General features: G+C 55.0%; 10 protein-coding genes and 1 non-coding gene across 11 annotated transcripts; 4 read left to right on the top strand and 7 right to left on the bottom strand.

The window, feature by feature from the left end:
- Window positions 1–447: 447 nt before the first annotated feature.
- Window positions 448–3,158, bottom strand: GLRG_05946 (major facilitator superfamily transporter; the record flags this gene model as incomplete). The annotated part of the gene is made up of 4 exons (XM_008096631.1): window positions 448–1,485; window positions 1,538–1,595; window positions 1,667–1,995; window positions 2,058–3,158. 4 exons carry the CDS (start codon window positions 3,156–3,158, stop codon window positions 448–450), a joined length of 2,526 nt encoding a protein of 841 aa, XP_008094822.1.
- Window positions 3,159–5,642: 2,484 nt separating this feature from the next.
- GLRG_05947 (phosphotransferase) lies at window positions 5,643–7,055 on the top strand (the record flags this gene model as incomplete). The annotated part of the gene is made up of 1 exon (XM_008096632.1): window positions 5,643–7,055. One exon carries the CDS (start codon window positions 5,643–5,645, stop codon window positions 7,053–7,055), a length of 1,413 nt encoding a protein of 470 aa, XP_008094823.1.
- Window positions 7,056–7,915: 860 nt separating this feature from the next.
- Window positions 7,916–9,022, bottom strand: GLRG_05948 (GNS1/SUR4 family protein; the record flags this gene model as incomplete). The annotated part of the gene is made up of 3 exons (XM_008096633.1): window positions 7,916–8,190; window positions 8,261–8,543; window positions 8,597–9,022. The coding sequence occupies 3 exons, from the start codon at window positions 9,020–9,022 to the stop codon at window positions 7,916–7,918; spliced, it is 984 nt and encodes a 327-aa protein (XP_008094824.1).
- A 774-nt stretch (window positions 9,023–9,796) lies between these two features.
- GLRG_05949 (uncharacterized protein) lies at window positions 9,797–10,660 on the top strand (the record flags this gene model as incomplete). Its single annotated transcript, XM_008096634.1, has 2 exons — window positions 9,797–9,812; window positions 10,338–10,660. The coding sequence occupies 2 exons, from the start codon at window positions 9,797–9,799 to the stop codon at window positions 10,658–10,660; spliced, it is 339 nt and encodes a 112-aa protein (XP_008094825.1).
- Window positions 10,661–11,547: 887 nt separating this feature from the next.
- GLRG_13149 lies at window positions 11,548–11,630 on the bottom strand. The gene has a single exon. It is a non-coding gene; the product is annotated as a tRNA-Asp (tRNA).
- A 495-nt stretch (window positions 11,631–12,125) lies between these two features.
- On the bottom strand, window positions 12,126–12,470 carry GLRG_05950 (uncharacterized protein; the record flags this gene model as incomplete). The annotated part of the gene is made up of 1 exon (XM_008096635.1): window positions 12,126–12,470. One exon carries the CDS (start codon window positions 12,468–12,470, stop codon window positions 12,126–12,128), a length of 345 nt encoding a protein of 114 aa, XP_008094826.1.
- Window positions 12,471–12,758: 288 nt separating this feature from the next.
- Window positions 12,759–12,965, bottom strand: GLRG_05951 (uncharacterized protein; the record flags this gene model as incomplete). The annotated part of the gene is made up of 1 exon (XM_008096636.1): window positions 12,759–12,965. One exon carries the CDS (start codon window positions 12,963–12,965, stop codon window positions 12,759–12,761), a length of 207 nt encoding a protein of 68 aa, XP_008094827.1.
- A 2,154-nt stretch (window positions 12,966–15,119) lies between these two features.
- GLRG_05952 (uncharacterized protein) lies at window positions 15,120–15,395 on the top strand (the record flags this gene model as incomplete). Its single annotated transcript, XM_008096637.1, has 1 exon — window positions 15,120–15,395. The coding sequence occupies one exon, from the start codon at window positions 15,120–15,122 to the stop codon at window positions 15,393–15,395; it is 276 nt and encodes a 91-aa protein (XP_008094828.1).
- Window positions 15,396–15,782: 387 nt separating this feature from the next.
- Window positions 15,783–17,857, bottom strand: GLRG_05953 (tRNA synthetase class II; the record flags this gene model as incomplete). Its single annotated transcript, XM_008096638.1, has 4 exons — window positions 15,783–16,739; window positions 16,790–16,948; window positions 17,003–17,152; window positions 17,213–17,857. The coding sequence occupies 4 exons, from the start codon at window positions 17,855–17,857 to the stop codon at window positions 15,783–15,785; spliced, it is 1,911 nt and encodes a 636-aa protein (XP_008094829.1).
- Window positions 17,858–21,268: 3,411 nt separating this feature from the next.
- On the top strand, window positions 21,269–23,474 carry GLRG_05954 (ANTH domain-containing protein; the record flags this gene model as incomplete). Its single annotated transcript, XM_008096639.1, has 5 exons — window positions 21,269–21,316; window positions 21,398–21,635; window positions 21,708–21,898; window positions 21,951–22,062; window positions 22,111–23,474. 5 exons carry the CDS (start codon window positions 21,269–21,271, stop codon window positions 23,472–23,474), a joined length of 1,953 nt encoding a protein of 650 aa, XP_008094830.1.
- Window positions 23,475–23,986: 512 nt separating this feature from the next.
- On the bottom strand, window positions 23,987–25,072 carry GLRG_05955 (CDK-activating kinase assembly factor MAT1; the record flags this gene model as incomplete). Its single annotated transcript, XM_008096640.1, has 1 exon — window positions 23,987–25,072. The coding sequence occupies one exon, from the start codon at window positions 25,070–25,072 to the stop codon at window positions 23,987–23,989; it is 1,086 nt and encodes a 361-aa protein (XP_008094831.1).
- Between the last annotated feature and the right edge of the window lie 280 nt (window positions 25,073–25,352).

Here is a 25,352-nt window from a genome sequence, read left to right on the forward strand (position 1 = left end):
GTAGGAAGCACCAGGTGCGCCTCCTTGCAATTCCCCTTACAGGTCAGATTGAAGGTCCTGTATTGTTGTGTTGCTTGTGTGGCCTTACTCTTGCTAGGCACCGCCTTGGCGACGTATCTTGGGGTCAACAAGTCCCCGTTTTAAATCGGCGCAAATACGTAGTATGCGAGCTGAATGCTGACCGTTAACCAGTCACCCGGGGAAACAGGGGTGGATGGTTGATCGGTTAGCTCGGCTACCTTGCCAGAAGTCGGAATGGAGCATCGAATCCTACTTCAGCTTGGGGTTGGATGGCGTGCGGCTTACATGGAATCATCGCTAGCTTGCAAAACACATGGAGCAAAGGTAGGGTGTCTCAGAAGCTGCGGATCATCTTCGACACGTGGAATGATCTTCTCCATCAGCCAACACGGCTCATTGTTCATATTCAACACGTGCGCTCGCTATCTATCCAGCTTTCTTTCCTTTCACCGACTTCCATTCCATGAAGCAAGCCGCGATAACCGACACGCCAGCCAAGGGAATCGCTGCCGTGAACGCTACCCGGAGAGCCTCGTTGTACACGGTGAGCATCATCGGCAGCGCGCTGGCCGGGACCACGTCACGGAAAGCCGTCGCTCCGCCCTCGAGCACCGCGCGAATGTCGACGCCTGGGACCATGTTTTGCGCCGAGGCCTGTAGGAGGTGATTTTGGAACAAGGTGTTTCCGACGGAGATGAAGATGGCGCCGCCCAAAGACTGCGAGGCCACGACGGCCGCGGTTCCGATGGAGATGTCGTCGGGAGGCAAGATGGCCTGGACGGCCGTGAAGCCCTGCTGAATAGACATGCCAAAGCCCGCCGACACGAGGATCTCAAAGCCGATCCACTGCGTCGTCGGGGAGTCCTGAGACAGCAGCAAGAAGACGCCGCACCCGGCCGTCGCGATCACGCCCCCGACCACGGCCGGTGGCACGAAGTAGCCGACAACGGAGACGAAGAAGCCTGAGAAGAGGGAGAAGAGGGCGTTCGTGGCGACGTACGGGATCATGTCCACGCCCGACGAGGTGGCGCTCTCGCCCTTGACGGCCTGGAACCAGAGTGGCAGGAAGTAAGAGTGGATCAGCAGCGCCCCGTATGTGGCAAACGCGGCGACACACGAAGCGGCTACCGTCCTCTGCGTGACGATGGCCGGCGGGATCAGGGCGCCGTCCTGCTTCCACCACTGCCATGCCGCAAAGACGGCCGCCGTCGCGCCGGCGCTGGCGAGCAAGCCGGCCACCCGGGGGCTCGACCATGCCTCCCCCTGCGCCGTGAACTCGAGCACTAGGAACAGCATCACGCAGGCGCCGAGCAGCAACACGTTGCCGACGATGTCGAGGTCCATGAACCTGTCGAAGAAGGTCTGCTCGTGGCGCGGGCGTCGCTGGGGGTGGAGGAACAGAAGAAAGACTAGGACGGTGACGCCTCCGACGGGGAGGTTAATGTAAAAGCACCATCGCCAGGTCTGCCGACCGTTTAGTTCAGGACGCCATGACGTTATTCAGGGGACTACTCACGACTAGGTCTGTGAATACGCCTCCAAGTAGAGGACTGACAGTGGCTCCGAGGCCAAACCTGGAAGGGGGTTAGCGTCAAAGATTTGGGATGATTCTCTCTTTTCAGAGAAAGACGAACAAAACACTCACATCAGACCGACGATGGCGGTGTAGATAGGACGGAGCCGCAAGGGCACCGCCATCGCCACGACGACGAAGCTGCCGGTTAGGATGCCAGCGCTCCCGAACCCGGCCACGGCACGACCGACGATGAGCGCCACCGAGTTGGGCGCAAGGCCGCAGATGAGTGATCCGACTAGGAACATGAACATGGCCAGCATGTACGACCACTTGATGGAGAAGAGCATAAAGACCCTGCCAAAGACGGGTTGGAAGGCGCAAGCTGTCAGCAGATAGGCTGAGCCGTACCACCCGATGTCCGCCGTCGACTGGAACTCGGACGTGATGTAGGGAATGGCCTGCGTTTATCAGTTTCAATAGACCCTTTTGCTTTGCATGCGGAGTAGGGGATTGCTCTTACCGTCGTGAGTATGGTGCGGTCGACGGATATCAAGAACACCACGAGACAGATGCCCAGCAGCAGGAACGCGAGCCGCCACCCCTCGACCCACTCTTCCTTCTCGTCCTTCCCGTCCGCCGTCTGGGTCAGCTCCGAGCCTTGTTTCTCGGCCCGCACCACCTCCATATCCATCACCTGCCGCCGGTACCCCGAGCCGTCGTCCTCCTCGTCAATGTCCGGCTCGAACGGCCTCGTGAAGCGGCTGATTCGCGCGCCGGCCTTGCCCGGGTGTCTCTGCTCCGCAATGGGCGTAACGCGCTGTTCCTCGCTCGTCGCCGTGTCGGTAGACAAGGAGCCCCTGAGCGATGGGTTGCTCGCGAGGTGCCGCAACGGCGTGGCGAAGATGGAGGATATGACGGATGCAGTTTCCGAGTGCGGCTCCGGGGAGTTGACGCCCTCCCCCTCCTGCGCGCTGTAGAACGTCTGCGCGTCCGACACGGCCTTGGAAGGGACCCTCTTAACGGACAGGGGGAAAGCGCGCTGGGTGCTCAGGGGTGAGGGTGGTCTTGTGCGTGGGAAGAGAGATAAAGATGCCGGGCGTCGGAGGCAGGATTCGTGTTGATGTTCTGTGGGCAATTGCGGTCCGTTTCCAAACGTGGTCGAGGATCGCATGGAATCGCGGCGGTAGTGGCCGCATTGCGAGCAGCGGAACCCCGCGGAAGAGATCCTGCTCCCCCGATGAGGCTTATCATCTGCCACCGGCTCGTCGACTTGAGTCTCCTTGCTCTCGTCAGCTTCCGCTGCCGGCGCCGAGGTGCACTCCTTGGATAGCTGGGCCTTTTCTTGCCAGGCCTCGGTCAGCCACGCCGGGAGGATGGCCTCCTCGTCATCGTCCTCGTCCTCGCAGTAGGACGGCAAGGAGCCCTTGTCGCCGAGATCTGGCAAGGCGACCGTACTATCGTCCGAGTCGGGGTTGAAGATCGAAACCCGCCATTTCTCCTCGCCGAGAAATTCAGAGGATGGCCTCTCATCAATGGAGGGCCACTGCGGGACGTCTTCTTCTCTGGGCGTGGTGTTATTACCACCGCCTTCCGGCTTCTCGGGGTGATTATCGTCTGCCATATCGAGGCCACGGCAGTCAAGATGTATCTTAGCTTCTGAGAACAACCACGTTTCGAGCGCCTGGAACGTCTCTGTGGTATCAAGACGACGACCGTGCCAGGCTGGAGGTACGGGTGGAGTTTGGTAGATAAGTTTGGTGATGGGCAGTTGGCTACTTTTGTCTCGCTTTCAAAGAAACAATCCGAAACACCCAGACAACCTTTCATCCGCCAGGTTTTCGTGGGTGCCAACCAGATCCCCGGTGCCAGGTCGTTGGTGGCGCTCAGAGACCACCTCAGCCCACGAGACGGAGGCATCGTGGTAGCAGCGATCCTGCGTCGGCCACCTCACAAGACTGAATACCAAACCTAAGACAATCGTGGCCTGTAAGCTAGTAGACTGCGTCGAAATATGGTCGGGCAGCTAGGTAGTGAATGAGCGCGCTGATTGGCGGTAGCCAAGAGACGCAGCGCGGACCGGCCAACCGGACATCACCGCGCCGACCTGGAGCCCGTCTGCTAGTCTCGCTGGGGACTAGGGTCTCCGGTTCTGGCATGGCCGAGGAACTGTCAGCTCTGCGGAACGTGGGGTTGGTGTCATTGAGACAGACTTTTTCGTCCGACGACGAGACAAAGGGACACAAAGGGCGAAGGGGCGGACGCGCTAGGCGATGGTCGAGGGGGCATTCGATTCTGAGACCCGATAACGATTACTTAGTGTCTGCGGGGGTTCAAGACATTGTAACGCGAGGAATATATGAGACATATGCTCTTCGCGTGGTGGGGAGATCGTTACGGGAGACGTTCAGCGTGTGAGACAAGAGAGGGGTTTCCAACTGCTTAGATGCTCATTATTATGAAGTTTGAATCGACTAGCCCAGCTGCTATATAGCTTCTGCTTCCAGAACCGCTGCGAATGGCATCATCACTCTATATATACCATTTCCTCCTTAGGCCGGCCAGCTGCAGCAGCGTGAGGACCACATCGACGACTCCTGTCCCGCCCATGTGCCTTCCGAGCACCTGGCCCTTACCGTCGTGGAACTCGGCTTCGAGTGCAAGCTGTATTTTCCTTTTCAAACATAGACGCGAGCTTCAGCCCGTGCCGGCGCTGTTCCTCAACGTCCTGCAGCTCGCTACCGGCCTCTTCTTCCGATTCATCGGACGAAGCACCGTCGTCGTCTTTGGGCACGAGGCCGACCATGCGTAGCATATCCCCCGGGGAGATAGTCTTGCGGCCCGATTTGGACACGCAACGGCTCAGGGCCGCCGCGTACATATCTCAGTCCGCCTTGAACGCCTCGGTGGCGCCCCGCAGGCCCGGTCAGGGTACGGGCTGTTCGCGTCCACACTACCGGCTCCATTGTGGAGTTTGAAGGCATCTCAACGAGATCGGCCGAGGAGGGCGTATTCATGGGCTGGAAGACCATGGAATGACGGGGCCGCACGCGGGGGCGGAGGGTTTTGACTGTGAAGCGGAACGCATTGGGGACACGAAGGTGCCAAATAAAGGGGAGGGACTTGAGGTTCAGAGCACAAAAGGCAATGGCCATGAAGATGAAGATTGGTTCCGGCCGTAGAATAGTGAAGAAACTCATATAGGAGTGGATTGCAATGCGGGATGCCAACGAGAGGCCATGGGCCGTCTAGACGTTTGTCCTAAGTTTGGGGGATGCAGTTGGGCTGTTGGTTGCGTTCAAACTGCTGAGCCCGAGTATTTTGGACATTGTTATGAACAAACGTAAGGCACCAGGGGATTGCAGAGTTCATGTTCCGGGATATGATGGTCACCCTGTCTTGCTCCATGCTCTTAAAGATATACGTCTGGGCAGCCGTTGACGGCGATGTTCTCGCCGAAAACACCAGCCCCTGAGCCGCTGACAAACCGGTGATCGTTGGATGATGCTACCTTCATCCAGGTAGCATCACGAGCGAAATGGAGCATGTGTAACGACATTGAATCCGCGATGAAATCTTTGGCGTTCTTGTGCGGAGATTCGATACGACCGCGGAAGCTAGTTCGCGACTTTGATGCATTAACCCAACGCTATGGACTCCAGAAGATAGGAGATCAGCATCGCGGTAATTTGAGGTTGCTTATTGTTCTCTGGCAGCGAATTCGTTCCAATAACACGAGTTACGGATAGTTAGAGCGTAGGACTAGGGTCATATTAGTCTGCGGCGTAGCGTCTACACATGTTATATGGGCTCTGGTCTTGACTTTCCACTGCGAACCATGGTATATCTTTTGTGTCATCATGCCATTATCCGGTCTGTATTAGTCCGTTGTGTGTGCTGATACTATGATTGGGCTCTATTCAAAGGCTGGCTAAAACGCAAGGGGATGGATGCCCTTTTTCGATGATGTCCGGGCTCAAAGAGAGAATGTGTGTCATTCCAATTATCTTATTGATTCGTGCCATGTAAGCTGCTTGTCTTGCTGTAGAAGGGCTTATTTGAAGGAAGGCGTATTCTTGCTTGTTGGAGGGCTTATGCGTTAGACGTCATGGTGCGAGTGCCTTGGCCATCGACAGTCCAGTTCCCGGGCGAAAAGACTCTTTATGAGGCAGCAACATCTGAATACCTGAGACTCAACACGTGTGTTCCCGTTCCACAGGTCCTCCACTACGTCCGGGAGTCTGATATTGGGCCAATGCTCATAATTCGTCGTGTTGAGCACGGCTGCGACATGACAGATCTTCTTGCTATCCCAGGACGGGATCCAGGCTTACCTCCAGCTTTGAACCTAAGTTTGCCGGAGAGCAAGCTCAGAAGCCTGTGGGGCAAGATGTCATGGATTCTGATGGAGTTGGAAAGACCAAAATTCCCTCGCATTGGGTCTCTGCTAGAGGTGAATGGATCCTTTCAGGTTGCTGGCCGACCACTGACGCAAAACTTGAACAGCCTGACGCAGCTTGCTCATGTTCCTCCAACCATCTTTCCTGTCAAAGACAAAACTTTCACAACGGCTGGTGAGTGGTACCTGGAGCTGTCCAACATGAATCTGGCGCAGCTGCTCTTTCAACACAACAACCTTGTCGCTAGTGAGGATGACTGCCGGAACAAGTACGTCGCCCGCCACCTCTTTCGCAGACTTGCTAAACAGAGCCGTCTATCAACCTTCGGCTTTTTACAGGACAACTTGTCCACTCCTGGTTCCAAGAAGATGACGCGCCTAAGAATTGCTACCCCAGACGGGTCGGCGGCCTTCCGCCCCTGGTGCGACGACTTTAGGCCGACCAATGTCCTCATAGGCGGCTCCGGCCCTGACGGTGAGGTCAAAGTGGCTGCTGCAATCGACTGGGAATTCACATACGCGGCACCAACACAGTTTGTTCTCGACCCGCCCTGGTGGTTGTTGTTCGAAACGCCAGAGATGTGGAAGCCGTCAGGCATCGACGAGTGGAGCAAGGCGTATGAGCTACAATTGGATATATGGCTGAAGGTTGTGGAGGAGCAGGAGAAGGGCGCTGTGTTCCTGGATGGTGTAACACTCTCGGCGCACATGAGGGAAAGTTGGGAAACTGGTCGCTTCTGGCTGAACTACGCGGCGCGGAAAAGCTGGGCTTTTGACGCTGTCTTCTGGAACTTCCTTGACGAGCGCTTTTTTGGCGCGCGGGACTCGAGGGTGCCTGATGAGGAGCTGTGGAAAACAAGGATAGACCTCTTAGGTCGTGAAGAACAGCAGGCTATGGGACCCTTTGTGAAGCGGAAGGTGGAAGAGTCTCGGGAACGCATCTTGGCGGAATGGGAGCCGGCTGAGGCGAGACGTCAGTTATCAGAATTGTTAGTCGAACCTATTACGCAAGGGCGTCGGAGCAGGAGAAGGTTAGCATCGGGCATCGTTGTGGTGTCTAGCTCGTGCATTATCACATATATCTCGATCGATGGATTAAAAGAGCTTGGGATGGCAAGTTAAGCAGGAGGCTTGGCCTCAGTCCGTCGCCTTTTGGTGTAGTTGATCCTCGTGCGGACCACGTACTGCCAGACTATAGCTCGACATGTCATCATTTGGTTATACACAGGGAATATACATGAAGGATAAGTATGGCTCCTTTTTAGCATGTGATTGCTTATGCTCTCTTAGAGAATGTGCCGCGACGCGTGCGGGTTGACGGCTGTTCTCGTTCCCAGAACGATGGAACCGGTACAAGGATAGTGTTAGTCGAGAAACGGATGACCCACGCGTAAGCAAATGGGCAATGAATAATGCAAAACCCAGTAATGGATAGGGCTTTCTGCAAAACAGCATTCATGGAAAAGAGGGGATGGAGCAAGGAAATGTGCTGGTCGAGAAGAGGGAAGGAAAGAGAAAAATCCCCCACCGAGGCGGACGGTACGTACTATTGATGCTACACCTAATCGGGCTAGCGCCATCCTACCGTTGGTCTCCCGTGCGTTCCCGCCGCGGGTGCGCTAGGATGCGGCTATACAGGGGTGACCTGGACTGCTAGTTTAATTCCATGGACCAGCCTCGTTCTGTTCCATATGCACATGGCATTTCACTTTGGCATATACACCACCACCCTTTTGACTTCAGATCAACGATTGGATCTCTCTCTTTCTAATGCATCAACTTGCTTTCTAAGCCGAAAGTAACTGCGCCTCAGTTTCGGCCCAGCCTCTTCCGCATTAAACCTCCATTGCTGCCTCCCCCCCAAAAATATGCCACCAACGTCATTATTCGTCTGATAACGCTCTACTCAGCTAGGCCCTCTAGGACGTTCTGGCTCTTCGTCGCTTTACTCAGCGAATTATTCTTACTCAGAGTAAGCGCCCTTAACTCTTCATCTCGGCCCGTGCGCCATTAGCTGGCCCTGCCGCAAACGACCTCTTCTCGCTGAGCACGGCCGACTTGGTCTTTTGCGCACCCCTCTGACCGCCCTTCTTGTAGGTAGAGATGTAGAACATGATGAACAGGACCAAGTACGAAGTCAGGATCGCGCCGCCCGTCACCGCGGCAAAGAACTCGCCTCCACACCGGCCGACGTGGGGTAGAATATCCTTAAAGTAGGTATCCGCGAAGACATCGTAGAAGCCGAAGTAGACGAATCCTTGGAGGAGAAAGAAAAGTCAGCCAAAACACTCATTCCGTACTCTCGTCACAGAGAGAACCCAACTTACCCAGGTCAAGCACGAACTGCGCAATCTGCAAGCGAGTGATCCACTGCTTCCACCACACCTTGACACCCCGCGCGGTCTGGAAGTAGTACCAGTACATGACAACATGGACAGTCAAGTTGAGCGTGATGGGCACCCAAGAGAGGGGCGTGCCCCCAATCATCTGGGAGAAGCAGAGAAGCGCGGTCGCCGGGTGGTGGTAGCAGTGCAGGAAGGTGAGAGGCTTCTTCTTGACCATCAGGAAGACGGTGTCAATGAGCTCGTAGTACTTTGTAAGGTAGTTGATCTATTCCTCGGCGTGAGATCGTGCTTATATCGAGTTCCCCAACGATCACTTACGTAGTACAGAAGAACGAGTGGTTGAGTCCAGCCCGAAACCCCGCATATGTTCTCATAGAGGCCGCCGCGCCACAGGCTTGGCACGAGCTGCTCGATGAACAGCACTAGCAAGGCACCGCTTAGGAGAGACAGGAAGAGGTTGTGTATCTTGAAGAGCGTGTTCAGCTCTACAGGCTTCCGGTTGCGCATCACCTCACGGCCACCAAAGATGACCACCAGATAGAGCACAGCCATTCCCACGGCTCCGCCCAGGGTCGAGAACGGCGTGTGGCCAGGAACGAACTCAAACTCCTTGGCCGGGTATCCCATGACTGAGGTAAACACTTTGTCGAACGTCTTCCATGGTGAAAATAGCGATGCGGAAACCTGCCTTTCCATAGTCAAGGGGAAGGTGGTGTTTCCTGTGGTGAAGTTGTCGTTTAACATGTCTGGGTCTCGTGGGATTTTTCGGGTAAAGAATGAGGAGAGAAGTCTATTGTCAGGAAAATGTAGATGGTTGATGCAGATGCAGATGTTAATGTAGATTGACGCAGATTAAACATATAAGACTGGACGACGGGTCAGGCTCATTGTACGCTCCAAGCTTAGCCATCTCGATTCCTTGTTTCAGAGCGCAACTCAATTGCTTACAACGTCCCCCAATGACGGAACCTCTCACATCTCCGGCCGTTCCTTAGGGCGGCCAAGCGGGAGTCGCAACTCTGCCTGTGGACCGTCGTAGCAAACAGTCCGGTCTTGCGGCTTTTCCGACGGCTGTCGTTTCTATCGCTTCATTTGGAAATCGCACATGAACGGACGTCTCTGGATGGGAGGCGTGGCTCGAGCCTGGGATCTCCTACCATTATTGTCTTCGCATACTGAAGACGTAGGTGGGTAACCGGCGGCTACCAGGGCGTTTACTTACGGACTAACCTCTCACAGACATCTCTCTACGTGGGTGAAGGTCTTACCTCCTTCTTCCCGCAACATCTGGTATGTAATCATTCGGAATCACCGGCTGCCGGTTCCTCCCATACTATTGCACTTGGAAATAACCTCGTTTGTCAGGGCAAGACTGTGCTAACAACAATCAGTCTCGGGAGCCGCGTGCCGTGCCTCTTTATGCGATAGTTCCTCCTAGCCCTACCAGCTGTGCCAAAATTCACCTTTTTTACAAGCCAGAATAGACCGTCTCACCCGCTAGCCACCAGATCATTCGCGATGAATGTCACCGATGGTGATTCAAACCTGTCATATCAGAGGAAAGGCTGGGCATTGTGAAGATGTTCAATGCCAGAGCTTCAGACGCTGTCTTCCGCGGGATTGATGTTTCCGAGGTCGACCCATGCATCGCGATGCGCCTAGAGACGGCGCCTTGGGTGGGATAGGGCTAACGGGTTTGGTGCCATGGCCTGCTATCATCCATATTCTCAATGTATCACAACGGCTGCCATCTCATTTCCGACGACGCGATCTGCGAAACGCTTCTAGCGAGGACATGGCGATGGAAATCATCGGCGGGATGTCTCTCCTCCTTCTTGGCGTGCAGATCTAACGCAGAGATCTACACCCCTGACTCGGCGTTATCGATCTCCTGAACCAGACCGCCGATATTGTACTTGCTTTTGAGGCTCAGTGAAGGGTCGGCAACCGACGTAATGATGCATCTTCCCTTTGTAAATCGGAATCCACCAGTAATCATTCCATGCTGACTCTTGTATAGGCTTACAACCTTGAACGTATAAAGCTCAAGTCCATCAAGCCGTTCTGGGCGGGTACAAGATCCCTGCGGGCACCGTTATCTACGTCCTCGCCAACGCCATCAACAGGCTGTCCATGTACTGTGGCGACCGCGCGGACGAGCTCGACCCGGACCGCTGGGACGACCTGCTGGCGACGGCGAACCCCAACGCTTTCATGACCTTCCTACAGGGCCTGCGCGGGTGCGTCGGGCGCAAGTTCGCCGAGACGGAGATGAAGATCCTTCTGTGCTGCCTGCTGAGCATGTGCAAGTTCCAGCGGGACTCTGACACGCCCGATCCCGAGGTCTGGAAGATGTGGCGGCTTGTGCTGAGGCCACATTGAAGGTGACAGCCATCTCATGATTCTTGAGCGCGGATGTCGATTCGGCCCAATGGGTGTGAGAACAGAGAAAACACAATTTTATGATACTCCTGATAGCGAGGTTTCAACAACATTCGCCAATCGTGCTTTGCTTGGATGTTCTTATTTTGCCGCGGGTGTCATCAGGTTTGTGGGGAAGAGTGGCCAATAGTAGGAATATCGAGCGGTGATGACGAAGAACCGAGTATGAACTGGAAACGCGTTGAGTGTGGACGTCTATAACTCTGCAACATCAGCAACTCAGCCGAAACCAGATTTGCAAAACAACCGGTAAGACCATCAATAACAACAGGGTGATGTTTGCAATCTCGAGGCTTGTCACATGCAAAGACCAAGTCAGGAAATGGGCAGCCTTCATTAGGGCCTTGTTTGGCCATCTTCCGTCAAAGAGTCGGTTTACTGAGAAGCCCACTCTGATATTTAGCGCAAATTCCACTCAGGTTTCTCAAAGTATTGCTCTTGGTTCGAATGTAAGCAATCATCAAGCGGATTCTTGCTGGGCAGGCCAGCCCAAGAGAAGATGAAATTTACAGGGTACATTAGTTGTTATGGGGGGTTATCTTGGGTTCTCCCAATCGAGCTGCCCAAACATGAACCACGAAAAACAAAGTGCAATAATGACCACTTTGCCTTCTCCTACTCCCTAAAAGTTCCTGAGATTTTCTAAAGCCCACTGCTGCCGGTTTGTTCCTCCCGGACCCGGCCGGCTTGTACCGACCCCACTCGTCTCCATCGTCCGCCACCCAGGCGGAGATCTAGGCTAGGGCACAGGTGAGACTCCGCAGCTCGCCCACAACCTCAGGAAGACAGCAAAAAGAACTTTTCAGCCATTGGATGACTGATGGAAACTCCTCGACGGGGAATTGAACCCCGGTCCCCTGCGAATCGTGCAATTGACAAGCAGATATCCTCACCACTAGACTATCGGGGAATTGGTGGATGTGTGCATCCAGTGATAGTTGGTTGACGAACCTGACCACAAGGGCCATTATATACCCTTTTACTCTTTTCTAGAACAGCCAACGGCTCGTCCAAAAAGCTATAACTTTCGAGAGAAATGTTTGAGGAGACATCTGCAGTACGCTTACCAAGTCGTCCGGGTACCGCATGGGACCGACACGACTACTCAAGCGCCAAATTTCCCAGCTGGTCAGCAAGGTCAGGATTTGACGCAAATTGGTGGCATTGCAATCCATTGTTTCTTTGGAGCTGGGAATTTTCTCTCCCAGAATCGAGGCCGGGGTTTAGGTCTTATTTCCATCGCCAAAGTAAGGACAAAACTGGTTCCAGAGTCAAGCAAGTTTTCGATTCTGCTGTGCAACAGGAAACAAAATGCTATTGATCAACGATGAAGTATCCCAGGATGCCATGAAGTTCAGATTCCTTCTTCCTCACTCTCCATATTTTGAAGCTGCCTCTCCCTTGTTCACAGTAACCGGGTTACAAGCCGCAATGCCGACACAATCCAACAGCCCTGGAAGAGTAAGGCTGGGGCTGAGAATCGGCGCAGTGAGCCGCCTACTCCGCCGGATCCCGTCTGCTGCTGCTGCTGCTGCTGCAGCGGCGTCTGTTTCGGCTGGCTTAACGAACCTGGGCTTTGGTTCCCGTTGTCCACCGTGATCGTGTTGCAGACGGCAATGCCCACGCAGTCGATCACAGGACTTGGCGAGCCGATCTTAGAGTTGAATTCGGGGGGAACGTTGACCTGGCCCGGGGCGATTGGAAGGGCGGTCGCCGGTGCCAAGAGGGGTGCGATGGAGACAGGACGCATCTTGCGTTTTGGCTTCGTTAACGGGAAAGACGTTGTTTGGACGAGGGACGAGACAACGAGAGACAAGAGAGGCTTGGACGATGGGCGACGAGATTCGAGAGACAGTTGCGCGCGCAACGTACAACTCACCTCCCAGAATCTGTTTAAACTGAGTGGTCGACTTGTAACTGCCAATTCGGCTGGCCCATTGACCCTCTACACGCCAGTACTTCTAGGAATGGAGCGGCATGATGTACAGACGGCGCGAGCCTAGCTGCCATCCTCCCGAGCAGCGAAGCAGTCGCGGGTCTACCGGCTCTTGGGGGCCAAGGCAAACAGCGGCCCTGCGGAGAGCCGTCGTCCGAGGCAAGGCGAGGCTTGAACCAACCGGGACCCGCGTTGGCCGTGGAACGGCGTTGTGTTGTGGCAGGTCGTGTCACCGGTAGTTGTACGCCAAGCGCCCTCGATCAAAATAGCCTGGTTGACACCCAGCCCTCCCACGCCAAAGGCAGCCATGCCGAGGCTCGCACATTGTTTCCTTTGTCTTGTTGTTTTCCCCGGGGCTCATGGTTAGGCCTGCTAGGTAGCCCATTATTGTTGCCATTGTTACAGCTACTTAGGGCAAGAGTAAGAGTATCATACTTGAGAGCCAGTGGGTTTTGACGGTCCGTCAAGCCAAACGGACACTAATTGCTATGGTCGGATGGCTGTCTTTCAAGGAATGCAGCTGAACTTCTTCCCCAAGTTCGATGGGCTTGCGGCATACTACCAAAGGACTTGCGAGTACGGATGAGCTTGGAATCTTCAAAACTTTTGATGTCGCGGGAGAGAAAAAAAAAAAAAAAGGTTGACACATCGTCGCGAATTGGTGGGCGTACAGAGATTTCGAAGGTCCAGGTCAGTTGGGCATGGGAGTACGGCGGCAACAATAGGACAAACACGGCTGAACCTAGGAATATGGCACTGGCAGGCATAGACTAGAAAGTGAAGGTGAACTTTCAGACAATTGTAGCCAGCGACCCATGTCATATCGAAGTCTTTCGATGGCGAGATTCTTCTTGCTTCAGAACCACTCATTCCTTACAGCGACAATAATGTTGTAATATGACCTCTCGCCATATTGAGAACGTACGAATGAGTCAACTACCAGAGCCTCTAGATTACATAAAAAGGAGGAGTGGGCCGACTCTGCAAAGCATCAGGAGCGCATATTACAAAGAACGGCAAGAGTGATCCCACTTCCAAGTGAGGCATCTAGTAGTGTTGACACTGGTTGTTTCAATCAATAGGTGGTCAACGAGCATCGTAAATATCCAGTTGCTCTTGTTCAAACATCGTCTCGGCAGATAGCAGCGGTTCCTGACCTGTAAGTTGGCTAACGATCTGTCAACGTTCCCGTGCAATAAAGTTGATGCATGCATACAACACAAGACATACCGCTAGAAACTGGAGTGAGGAGTGCAGCCTCATCGCCGAGACCTACTGGACTTCCTCCTCTTCTTATTCTTCTTCATCTTCATCTTCTTCTTTTTCCTTGAGCTAAGGAGCCTAGATGCAAGTAAAAAAAAGAAAGTACACATCAGTGCAAGACAGTTTGTGACCTCGCCAACGTTATCAAAGAAGTGAGAAGCTGACGAGGGAAGAGATGGATTCCTTGAGCTAAAGTCTTCTGGCTGGAAGACATTACAGCTTGCCAGGGAACTTAATCATTCATCGACGTTACGTAAACTACCTTGAACCATCGGAAATACCAAGACAGTTTGCGCGTTGTCTCGGTTCTGCCAGAAGCATGATTCCATCGTGGGCGCGAAAACAGGGATGGAGTGGACTTTACTATGAAGTTGTACAGTTCTGTTAGGAAACGGAACAACATGAGGCGTATCCGTGCGACTTGGCGATACACCATTGGAAGAATGAGCGAAGTCACGAACTGTAAGCAAAGAGACGAAAGCCTCAAAGGGCTAGAACCGGTCGGGGTAAAGCCGCATCAGACGAAAAGACCAATGAGACCGGCACGATGACGGGGCGGCATGCGACGTACTGGACGCCTTGATCTCCTCTTTTCTTTTTGACACTGCAACATGATACCTACCCCCTTCCGTCATGCGAGGAAAAAAGTCTCCAGGCCGGTGTAGGTAGTGAGCTTTTTCAACCCCAACCCATGTTCCCTGGAGCAAGCACCGAAAGCGTAGACGAACAAAGGTTGTGTGGCTCACGGGCGATGTGGGAAGGTCTCGGCCAAACTTTCGTGCTCAGGCTGCAATGTCGTCAGAACCGGAAGAACACCCCTTCCCCCTCCTCTTCCCCTCCTCTTCCCCTCCACCTTCTGAGATGAGACAAGTGATGTGATGTCAAAACCTGACGAGGCAGAGGTGCGAGGTTGAGGCGTTGATAGGTGCGATCAAGCCACAGGTGCGTTCTGCTGGACGGGGATCCACCTTCCCGCTTTATCGACCTCTGACGTCACCTCGCCTCGAGCTCACCTTGACGTTGCCTACCTTCATCATCCATAAGAGGGCACTGGTCGACATCAACCTACACGTTTCTCCCCCCGATATCTTAAGATACCAAAAGAAATCCTACGCTTCATCCAAACCTCAATCACTGAAAACAAAAAAAGCAACCCTTTCCTCCCCCAACACAACCAAACAACCCATCCAAAAGACCACCATGCCTATCGGAAACAACGACCAGAACACCGGCGTCACCGGCGGCGCCAAGTTCGTCACCTCGGCCCTCGGCAACACCGTCGGCGGCCTGACCAAGACGGTCGGCAACGTCACCAGCGCCGCGACCACCGGTCTCGGCGACACCATCACGAGCGCCACCGGCTCGGCCGGCCGCCCCATCGGCGACGGCATCACCAACCTCGGCCAGGGGCTCGGCGGCGCCCTCAACCAGGTCGGCAAGGGTGCTGAGGACGCCGGCCAGTGGAAGAGGTCTTGAACGGCGGCGAAATGAGCATGGTGAATGAGGAATGACTGGGATTGCAAGGTTATTTACTTGTATTATTAGGAGCGTTAATGGAACAAGGACTCGGAATGGAATGAAACCCCTGAGAATGATAATACCTACTTTGATTTGCTCAAGCACGTTATGCGGCTACTGGTGATGTTTCATTGCTTTGTGTTGGAATACTGGGGACAAGACAAGTAAACTTATGCCGTCGTGAATTAGACCCAGAGAATAACAGACAAAACATGCCGTTGCCTCTTGTCATCTATCTCTCTATACCCGCGCCGTAACGATGCATGAGTGTAGTGTACATTATATTACAGATATGTGACAATTTGTTACAGCGGACGATGGAGGGGAGTGGGCCATCCAGGCGCCTCATTCCTTCTTGCGGAACTGGAGGTTATATGTCTCGAGCTGCTCTTTGGTCATCTTCCCCGGGCCCCCGGCGAACTCGTCGACGCCGTTGTTGTTCTTGGGGAAGGCAATGACGTCCCTGACGGACGACGAGCCGCTCAAGACGGCGACGAAGCGGTCGAAGCCGATGGCGAAACCGGCGTGCGGCGGGCACCCGGCACGCAGCGCTTTGAGCAGGTGGGAGAACTCCTTGATCTTGTCCTGGCTCATCTTCAGGATGTCGCGGAAGATGAACTCCTGAATCTCGGCGATGTGGATACGTCGGCTGCCGCCGCCGAGCTCGACGCCGTTGAGGACGAGGTCGTAGTGGTCGGCCTTGGCCCTTAGCGGGTCCTTGAAGAGGAGCTCAAAGTCCTCCTCCGAGTGTGGGGCCGTGAAGGGGTGGTGGGTCGCCGAGAAGCCCGAGGCCCCGCCCTGCCCGACGTCGCCCTCCTCTTCCGGGGTGAACATGGGGAAGTCGGTGACCCAGAGGAACTTGAAGCTGTCGTCCCTGTCCAGGAGACCGGCCTCCACAGCGGCGTGGTACAGCGCGATTCTCGTCTCGCCGAGCTTGGTCGAACCACCTTGCTGGGGCTGGTCCTTGCGCGCCTGAAACAAGATGATGTCGCCGTTGTTCAGCTCCGAGAAGCCCGAGTCCTCTGGCAGAGCGCCGAGAATGCTGTCCAACCCTTCCGGCCCCAATGCCGAGAAGCCGTTGAGCGGCTTGCTGCTGTCAAACACCAAGGCTGTGGGTGCGCCGTCCGGGTTCTGGGACAGGCCCTTGGGGAGGGACTCCATGAAGTCGATCACAAACTTCCACACGTCTCGTCTATCGACGTCTTCGTGTGGGCTGATTTTCCAGACTTCGACAATCGGTGACTCGAGGTCCGTGATCATGCTGACAAAGTTCTTGTTGAGGTGCTCGTCAACCCGGCAAATCTAAATAATGTTAGTAGACGATATTACATCTGCTATCGAATGGGACTGACTCTGTTTGGGATGCGCAGGTCCGGTTTGTCGGATCCGTAGAGATCCATGCAGTCGGTATACTTCATCCTCAGGAAGGGCGTAGAGATGGCGGGGTACTCTTGGTAGATGGGCGCTTTGGCGTCGTCCTTGGCGCTGTCTTGGATGCTTTGCTCCCAGTTCTGCCTGTAGTCAGATTCGGCGTCAGAAGTCACGGAACAATCGAAGATACGGACCTGCAATGATGCTTTCCTGACTGGCGCGAACGAGTCTTTGCCCACTTCCATGACGTATATTTCTCTCAATGTGTCCCACGCACGACCCACGACGTACTCAACGTCCTCCATGATGGTCACACCCGTTGCGAACGACTTTTCCATATCCAGCTGAATGGACGACGGGGTTAGCAATGGGATTGGTATTCGGATGATGTACTAGACGCATACCTGAGTAAACTCGGGCTGACGGTCCGCGCGATGGTCCTCGTCGCGGAAGCAGCGCGCGAACTGGTAGTAGCCTCCCATGCCAGAGGCCATCAGGACCTGCTTATATTGCTGGGGGCTCTGGGGCAGGGCGTAGGCGTATCGCGGGCGCCTCGTGGGAACAATAAACTCTCTCGCGCCCTCCGAAGTGGACTTGAACAGAATTGGCGTCTCGACGTCCATGAACTCCCGATCCACCATCGCCTGTCCCATAGTGGACTTGAGCTGGGCACGGAAGCGGAGTCTCTCCCTCAGTTGCTCGTGGAATCGCAACTGCAAGTGACGCTGTTCGGGGGGGAAGACGGTATCGGGGCCGATGATGATGTCCTTGGGAAATGGGTTTAGGTATTGTATCGACTCCATGTCCATCTCGAAGCGTGCGGCACCTGAGGCCTCCGTCACAACACCCTTGGCCAAGACGGCGCTGAAGGGACGTATCTTGGCCAGAACAGCCGCATTCTCGCCTTTGGCACAGATCTGCCCGATTCGTTCTCCGTTGCGCTCCAAGTGGGCGAAGGCTAGGTTCTTGCCGACCTTTCTTGTTCGACCGATGTGTCCGCTGACAACAATTTCGCTACCTGGGTTGGTCCAAGTTTCTGGGGAGGACATCTGAGGGAAGGCGACTGTTTGAGAGAGTGAGAGAGAGTCAGCAAGACGCTTCTTAACTAGCCTGCCATCCTTGGACTTGCTCACAGCACTCCTTGAATTCCCCGGACAACTGTGTATGCCTCGACTCGTCTTGGACATTCCTCGTTTGTGTTGTTGAAAGACAGCGCGCCCGTGGGCTCCGAGAAAATAACGCGCTGCATGACGGTTTCTGTGGGAGAGAGGTGCATCGGACGAGGGGTTGCGACTGCGGTACCCGGGGTTGCAGGGCAGCCAAAGCTCTACCGCGACAACATTGGCGAAGCATCTGGAGGGTGGGACAGAGATGGGGATAGGGCAATCAAAGACGCAAGAGTTTCTGTTGAAGCTTAGAATGTATGGCGACCGCCTCTACAGCTTCAATGGCTCCAAATGGTGAGGATCAAAGCCGTTATGGTTGAATCAAGATTAGGTGCGAATTTGTGACATTGAAGCTATCGCAGCTCAGCCCACTACCGGAACAAGACCCTGTAATGCTTTTTTGGAGCCAATGGGGCAGAGGTGGATTGCCGCTGTACGGTGGCGCTTCAGCTACCTACACTAGATCGGTAGAATGGCACCGTTAGTTGGTGCCTGCAGGCTGCACCTGAGGCAGCAGGCAGGTCCCCACCAAAACAAGTGATTAGCGCGGGGCAGATGTTCGATATAAAACTCTTTGCCGCGAGCGAGCTCTTGAAAATTTTCTCTTCTTTTCTCTTTATGATTCTTCCATTTCAAAAAAGTGTACGTTTGGTCTCCCCTCACCACACCACCTTCCTACGGCAATCAGTGCGAAGATGAGAAGCTAACAGAACGGTTTCCAGGTGATGATAGCCACGTGGATAATATGATGCAGCCACCTCCGTCTGAGGCATCCGAGCTCTCCCCTTCGGGCGGCTTCAGGGCAAAGACGCCAAGGGCGGAGGGGGCCATGAAATAGGCGTTCGACACGACCTTGTTACAGCATCGGACGCGATGAAAGGCAACTCTGATTTTTCATGAAATGGAAGATTTTTATGTGGGCTCTGGGGGATTTCTCTACGACAAGACGTCTGTCGCGGCCATTGGGCACCAAGTGGTGCAGAGAGTTTCGTGAATGTCACCTTGCATGATGGCGCAGCTTCGGTGGGATACGTTGATACGTTCTTCCCTGACGCAGCACTGCCCAGAGAAGGCGGTGGGTTACAGTCACACAATTGGGATGGTTGACAATTCTTTCCCAGCTGTTGGAGGTGCGTGGCAGACAATGAATGGAGAAGCTATCCGAGACTGAGGCACCCGGTAAGAGATGGCCACAGATCCTGAAAACATACGTGTACAGTAGAGTGTTTAGTCTCGTCGGTGCATGCACATGGATGAGGATGGCGCCCTGAGCGGGCTGCCAGTGTCTATTCCTAGACTAAAAGAAGTATCACTAAGACCGATGATGAGAGCAAACGACAAGGTCCGTGCTCCAAATGCCGTGTGATTGCGATGTCGCTACATGTGAATGGGGATGATTCAGCGATTCAGCAAACTCCATGTCTCCCCAAACTGTTTCAATGTCACGGTTTTCTGTTGGAAAGTCCCTCACACTGTTGAACATGAGGACGTAGGGCCTGCAGGCATTGGATGAACAACGGCCAACATGATAACAGTGTAAATTCGGTAGTTTGGTTGGGCGATTGATGCTCTTATTTTTCTTTCGGATGAGAGAGGCTTTCTCCGAACGGCCAGGCACGAATGATGAACGGTCACTGAGTGTGCTCAGAGGCAGAAACGGAACAGCAACGGCAGACGATCAATGGTGCCTCTCCCGGCCCTCCCCACACACAGACACCTCGTCAGGTCCTTGGAAGACCCCAGCTTGCCGGAGCTGCCAATGTTCGCCCGTGTCATGCCGTGTGGGATGGTCCATCCGTGTACCTGGACTATACCTAGTGATAACATTGTCTCAGTGCTCCGTATCCGCATAACATAGTGGGTCATTCAACATTCATTAGAGACATGCACTTCGCGGCTGCATCTGTGCCTGTGACTGTGCCTGTGCTTATGACTTTAGTGACAGACACGAGCCTCAACTCAAGTGGTTGGAGGGGGGAGTCACGTCGCGCGGCCCACCTCGCTCGCAGAAACGGGCGCTAGATTCGAACGAGCATCGCCCTTTACTACGTAGTACAACTATGTACGAATACTGCTTACTACCTATGTTGGAGAATGTCTTCAGCAGTCGACTTTTGGTTTTGTCGCAGATGTTCTCTCTCTTACCGGCCGGCGCAAATGCACAGACGCCGGGACCACCTTTTTTTTCTCATGGGATCGCTGTTACAGTGACGGTGTACCGGATTCCCAGCTTGTCAAGACGACACTGCGAGCGAGCCCGTCAACGCAGGGTTCCCTACCTATCACATCGGGCTACGGCCGGCCTAACCGGGGAGTACGTACCTGTACCTGGTACATTCATTTTCGCCGATTGCCTGTTTCCCGTTGGTTGAATGCACGGCGCCTCGGGCTTGTTTACAAAGCCAACACATCAGAGAAACCGAGAAGGACATAGCGAGACAGACAGACGGACAGAGAGAAGAGAGACAGAGAGAGAGAAGGAGAGTCAGGACACACGCCCACACACAAACACACATCACACCAGAAAGCACACCTTGGTCCGCACCCATTCACCTACATACCTACACTACTACCACGGTACCACCACCGTCCCGTCCATCAACCAAAGCATAACTATCTATCTTCCTTACCTAGCAACAGGGTCGCCTTACGTAGGCTCAGCTCAGCTCAGCCCAGCCCAAGCCCGACCAGTCGACCTCTCCAAATCAAGACTGTGGCCCGCCCACACCCACCTCCACCCAACCAGCCTGGCCAACGTCGACGCTGACGCTGACGCTGTCCGTCTACCTGCCCGTCCGTCCTTCATTTCCCGCCCACCCAACGAAGCAAGTCAGGCCTACATCGCGAAAACGACATCCCAATCCGTATCTTTAATCGAAATCAATCATTGCGACCGACCCGCCGCCTTGTCATGGCCACAGGCCCCAACTCCGGAACCGAGCCATCCCTCCTGCATTGAAGCATTGAAGATCCTCGGGGCCCAATTTCGCCCAGTTGAGGGTTTCCCTGGCCTGCAACCTCCGTCGCGCCCCCGTCACCGATACATCTCCACCTCGCCTGTCGCCCACGACTCGAATCGCACCTTACCTACGTCGCCACCTCGTCTTGCTCCAACTCAACTCACATTGATCGCGATACTCCATCGAGGCCCGTGACGGCACGGCCAGTTTCTGCGACCGCTTCAGTGCGGCTTTCGTCCGATCCGCCAACGACAACTAGCTTTTCTTCTGTCGCCAGGCTCACCGACTGCCACGAGATCCTCACCTTCTCAGACCGCCCCCAATATCCGCCAACATGTCGAGCTCATTTGAGAAATCGGTCAAGGGGGCCACCAAGATAAAGGTCGGTTGAATGGAGGGCTCTGGTTCAGCCAGCGCCCCCGTATCACTCTCCCCGCCGTGTTGCTGACTTTGCATATCCAAGGCCGCGCCCCCCAAGACCAAGTACATCGAACATATCCTCGTCGCGACACACGCCGGCGAAGCTGGCGTCGCCGAGGTCTTCCGCGCCCTGCAATTCCGCCTCCGAGACTCGACATGGACCGTCGTCTTCAAGAGCTTGATTACCGTCCACCTGATGATCCGTGAAGGCTCTCCCGATGTCACGCTCTCCTTTTTGGCAAGGCACCCGAATACGCTTGCCATCAGCAGCTTTACAGATGGTGAGCTCTGGCCTTCTCCTCACCCGCTATGCAGTCTCCCTCATACACTCTGATGCTGACGTGGTATTGCAGCCCAGACGCAAGGTCGGAACATCCGGCATTATGCCAACTACCTCGGCGCGAGAGCCAAGGCATACCGTGAAACGAAGTGCGACTGGGTCCGGACCAAGGAATCGAGGTTGGAGAAGCTCTCAGTGGACAAGGGCCTCCTCCGAGAAACCGAAATCCTCCAGACTCAGATTACAGCACTGTTGAAGTGCGATGTGAGTTTGGGATCCGCTGCCGCTGAGTGCGACGGCTGCTGACCCTTGCTAGGTCCTCGAGGGCGAAATCGAGAATGAAATCACGGTTACTGTCTTCAGGCTGCTTGTGCTGGACCTCTTGGCTCTCTTCCAGGCTCTAAACCAGGGAATGATCAACATTCTTGGTAGGTTGACGAGGCCGCTTCACTTGTGACAATGACTGACACCAATAGGCACCTTTTTCGAAATGTCGAAGGTCGACGCCGAGAGAGCCATGTCAGTCTACCGCAACTTCACAAAGCAGACAGACTTTGTCGTGCAGTACCTCGGTGTCGCGCGACAGTATGAGCATCAAACAAGAGTCGAGGTCCCCAAGTTGAAGCATGCGCCGGTGAACTTGGGTCGACAACTGGAGGAGTATTTGCAAGACCCGGACTTCGAAATCAACCGGAGACAGTACATCGCCGAGCAACAGGCCAAGAAGAGCGGGAAAGGAGGCATCTCGAAACCGTCAAGCAGTGCCTTCGACTCGAAGCCGGCGCCCGCAGCCAACAACCCTTTCCCGAGCACCAACGGGTCTGTGCAACCGAAATCAGAGACCGCCAAGGGTCCTGCGCCGGATTTAATTGACTTCTTCGAGTCCATTGAACAGAACCAAACGACGATGGCTTCCAACACCCAGCAACACCAGGAGCAGCAGCAGCAGCAGCAGCAGCAGCAGCAAATGCCCATGCAGACCGGGTTCGCATCCAACAGCCCGTTTCAGCCGCAACCGACGGGTTTCCAGCAGAACGGCTTTGCACCACAGCAGACCGGCTTTGTACCGCAACAAACGGGCTTTGGTGGTAACCCGTACCAGCCGCAGAGCACAAATCCATTCGGTCAGCTGCAACAACTGCAGCAGCAGCAGCAGCAGCAGCAGCAACAACAACAACAAGCGCCGCAGCCGTTGCAACCCAGCTTTACCGGAGCTGGGTTCGGCGGCTTCACGCCTCAGCCAAGCTTCCAGCCAGGCACGCTTGGCTCAATACCTCAAGACTCGGTAGCAAGCTTCCCGACGGGCAACACGAGCATGCTGAGTCCTCAGGCCGGGCAGCAAAACACCAACCCCTTCAGGGCATCCATGCTGATGGCCCAGCAGACGGGCATGTCCACTAATATCGCTTTTTCCAACCCGATGAGTCCCAACACCCAGAGGCAGTCGACGAACCCCTTTGCCCGATCATCACCGCAGGCGCAGCAGCCTTTCGCTCCCGCCCCTAACGACTCGCCCTTCCAGTCACAGCCTCAGCAACAGCAGCAGCCGCTGCAGCTTCCCCCAATGGCTCCACTGCAACCTATGATGACGGGTACTAATCCTTTTGCGAAAAGCCTCACGGCATCTCAGCTACAGCAGCAACGGCCCGCTACCAGTTCCGGAGCCCTTGCCCCGCAGCCAACAGGAACCACGAATCCTTTCCGTCAGGGCGCTTTCGTTAATCACCAGACCGGTATGGGTCGGCAGAATAATCAGCAGCCCATTGGTGGCGGTCTGGATAATCTCGAGACGGTACCTGTCTTCCCGCGGCCCATGCAGCAGAGCCCGTGGCAGACGTAATAGAATAGGCCCCCAACTAATTGGCCGTCCGCTCCGAATGCACTACACTTGTCCATTAAGGCAGCCTATCTCAATATTTCGAATCAAAGCGTGGCGTTTACCAGGGTTTTGCTTGTACACTTGAAATATACGTAGTAGACGGCGAGGGCTTGTCACCAAGACAAGAAAATGGCCCCACGACCCGGTTGTGGGACTGGTCTAGGCCGGCAACCATCAAAGCAAGAGTTTGAAAAGAAAAGAAAAGAAAAGAAAAAAATGTATTATCTAGTGAGCATATTCAAGATGTAACTTCTTGCATAGTGGGACCCTCGTTCACCACCCTGCGCAACCATTCCTGGTGACTTGCAGGGTTCCAGGATAAGGGCAGTAGCCTTTTCTAGTCGTTGTCTTGAAGTTAATTCCCATCATATCCCGTTGCCCAGATAACCCCGAACGCCTTCGCTATGCAACCCATGATTTGTCTCTACTCCCCCCCACCCCAAAGCTCAAACGGTGAGGCGGCAGTTGAACAACTAAAAGACGTCGTCCACGTCCATCCTCTGGGTGGTCTGACCCGTGGAGGCCACTTGCGCGGCCTCGGTGGTGGCCACCTTCTCAGGGCCCTTCTCATCCTCGATGAAGACGGCCAATCCGGAAAAGGCTTCGAACATGGCGCGGCCGAGGTACTCGTCGGCGCTGTATCCCCCGACGACGATGTCGTCCTTTTTCCTCGCCTCGTCGATCCAGTGATTGCGATACTCCTCCGGCGGTCCCATCGCGTACCTCTCCATATCGAGCTTGAGGCCGCCAAATGGGTCGTACGGCCTGTTCTCCTCGATGACGCGCTTCTTCTGCTGCTTGAGGCCGCGGATCGACAGGCCCGGGGCCGTTGTGGCGTCGGACAGAGACCCGACGGCGGAGGCGAGACGGTTCTGGCCGCGCTTCTTGAGCAGGACGCGGTTCAGCGTCTGCTTGGCCTCCCCGGCGTCGCTGCTCGCCAGGCCGTCGAGCATGGCCTCGCGCATGCGCTGGCCCTGCTGCTTCTCGGCGGCGTCCTCCTGCATGGCCTGCATGCGCCGCAACCGGGCCTCCTCCTTCTCGGCCTCGAAGCGCGCAACGCGCTCAGCCTCGGACTCCTTGGCCAGCCGCCTGTTGCGCTCGATCTCGGCCTTGTGCGCCTGCTCCCACTCGATGAGGCGGGCCTCGGCGGCCTTCTTCTCGGCGTCGGTGCCGGAGATGAGGTCGAAGGTGAGGGTCTCGACCCATTCGAGGTAGCCGTTGTAGTCCTCCAGGGTCTCGAAGTCGTCCTCGACCTTATTGAGGACGGCGGCGACGCGCCGGCGGATGTCGACCTCGCGCTCGACGGTGAGGTCGCCAAAGTAGGCCGACTTGAAGCCCTTTTTGCGAAGTGTCCGGTGGCAGCCGGCGTAGGGGCACTGATTGGGCCCGTCGGAGAAGATGCGGGCGACACAGTTGGCGCACATGGGGTGGTAGCACTCGGGATTGATGAGGAACTCGAGGTCCTTGTTAAGGTAGCGCATGGTCTTGCAGACCGGGCAGATATCGTTTGTCGAATTAGGCGCCACGGCGGCGGTGTTGGAGGCGCGGCGGGTCGCCATGATGGCGGCGGCAGCAGCAGCGTTTGCTCGTCGTGTCGCGGTGGAAAGGCGGGACGGGAGTTTCGAGAATGATTGGAGGAGGGTGGTGAAGATTGATCAGGGCGGCATTGGAAGAGAATACGATGTCCTGTACGATGGGTTGCTCCTTCCGACAGGTGTCGAGAAGCAGAGCTCCTTCTTGCTTGCGTTGGAGAGGGTTGATTGTATTCTGAGAGATATCGCGCCCCCCGAGATTCTTTGGTGTAGACGTGCAAGGCTGACGGTGGGTTTTATTAAGCGG

The sequence above is a fragment of the Colletotrichum graminicola genome (assembly GCF_000149035.1).
Source record: "Colletotrichum graminicola M1.001 genomic scaffold supercont1.21, whole genome shotgun sequence".
In the NCBI taxonomy this organism is placed as follows: domain Eukaryota; kingdom Fungi; phylum Ascomycota; class Sordariomycetes; order Glomerellales; family Glomerellaceae; genus Colletotrichum; species Colletotrichum graminicola.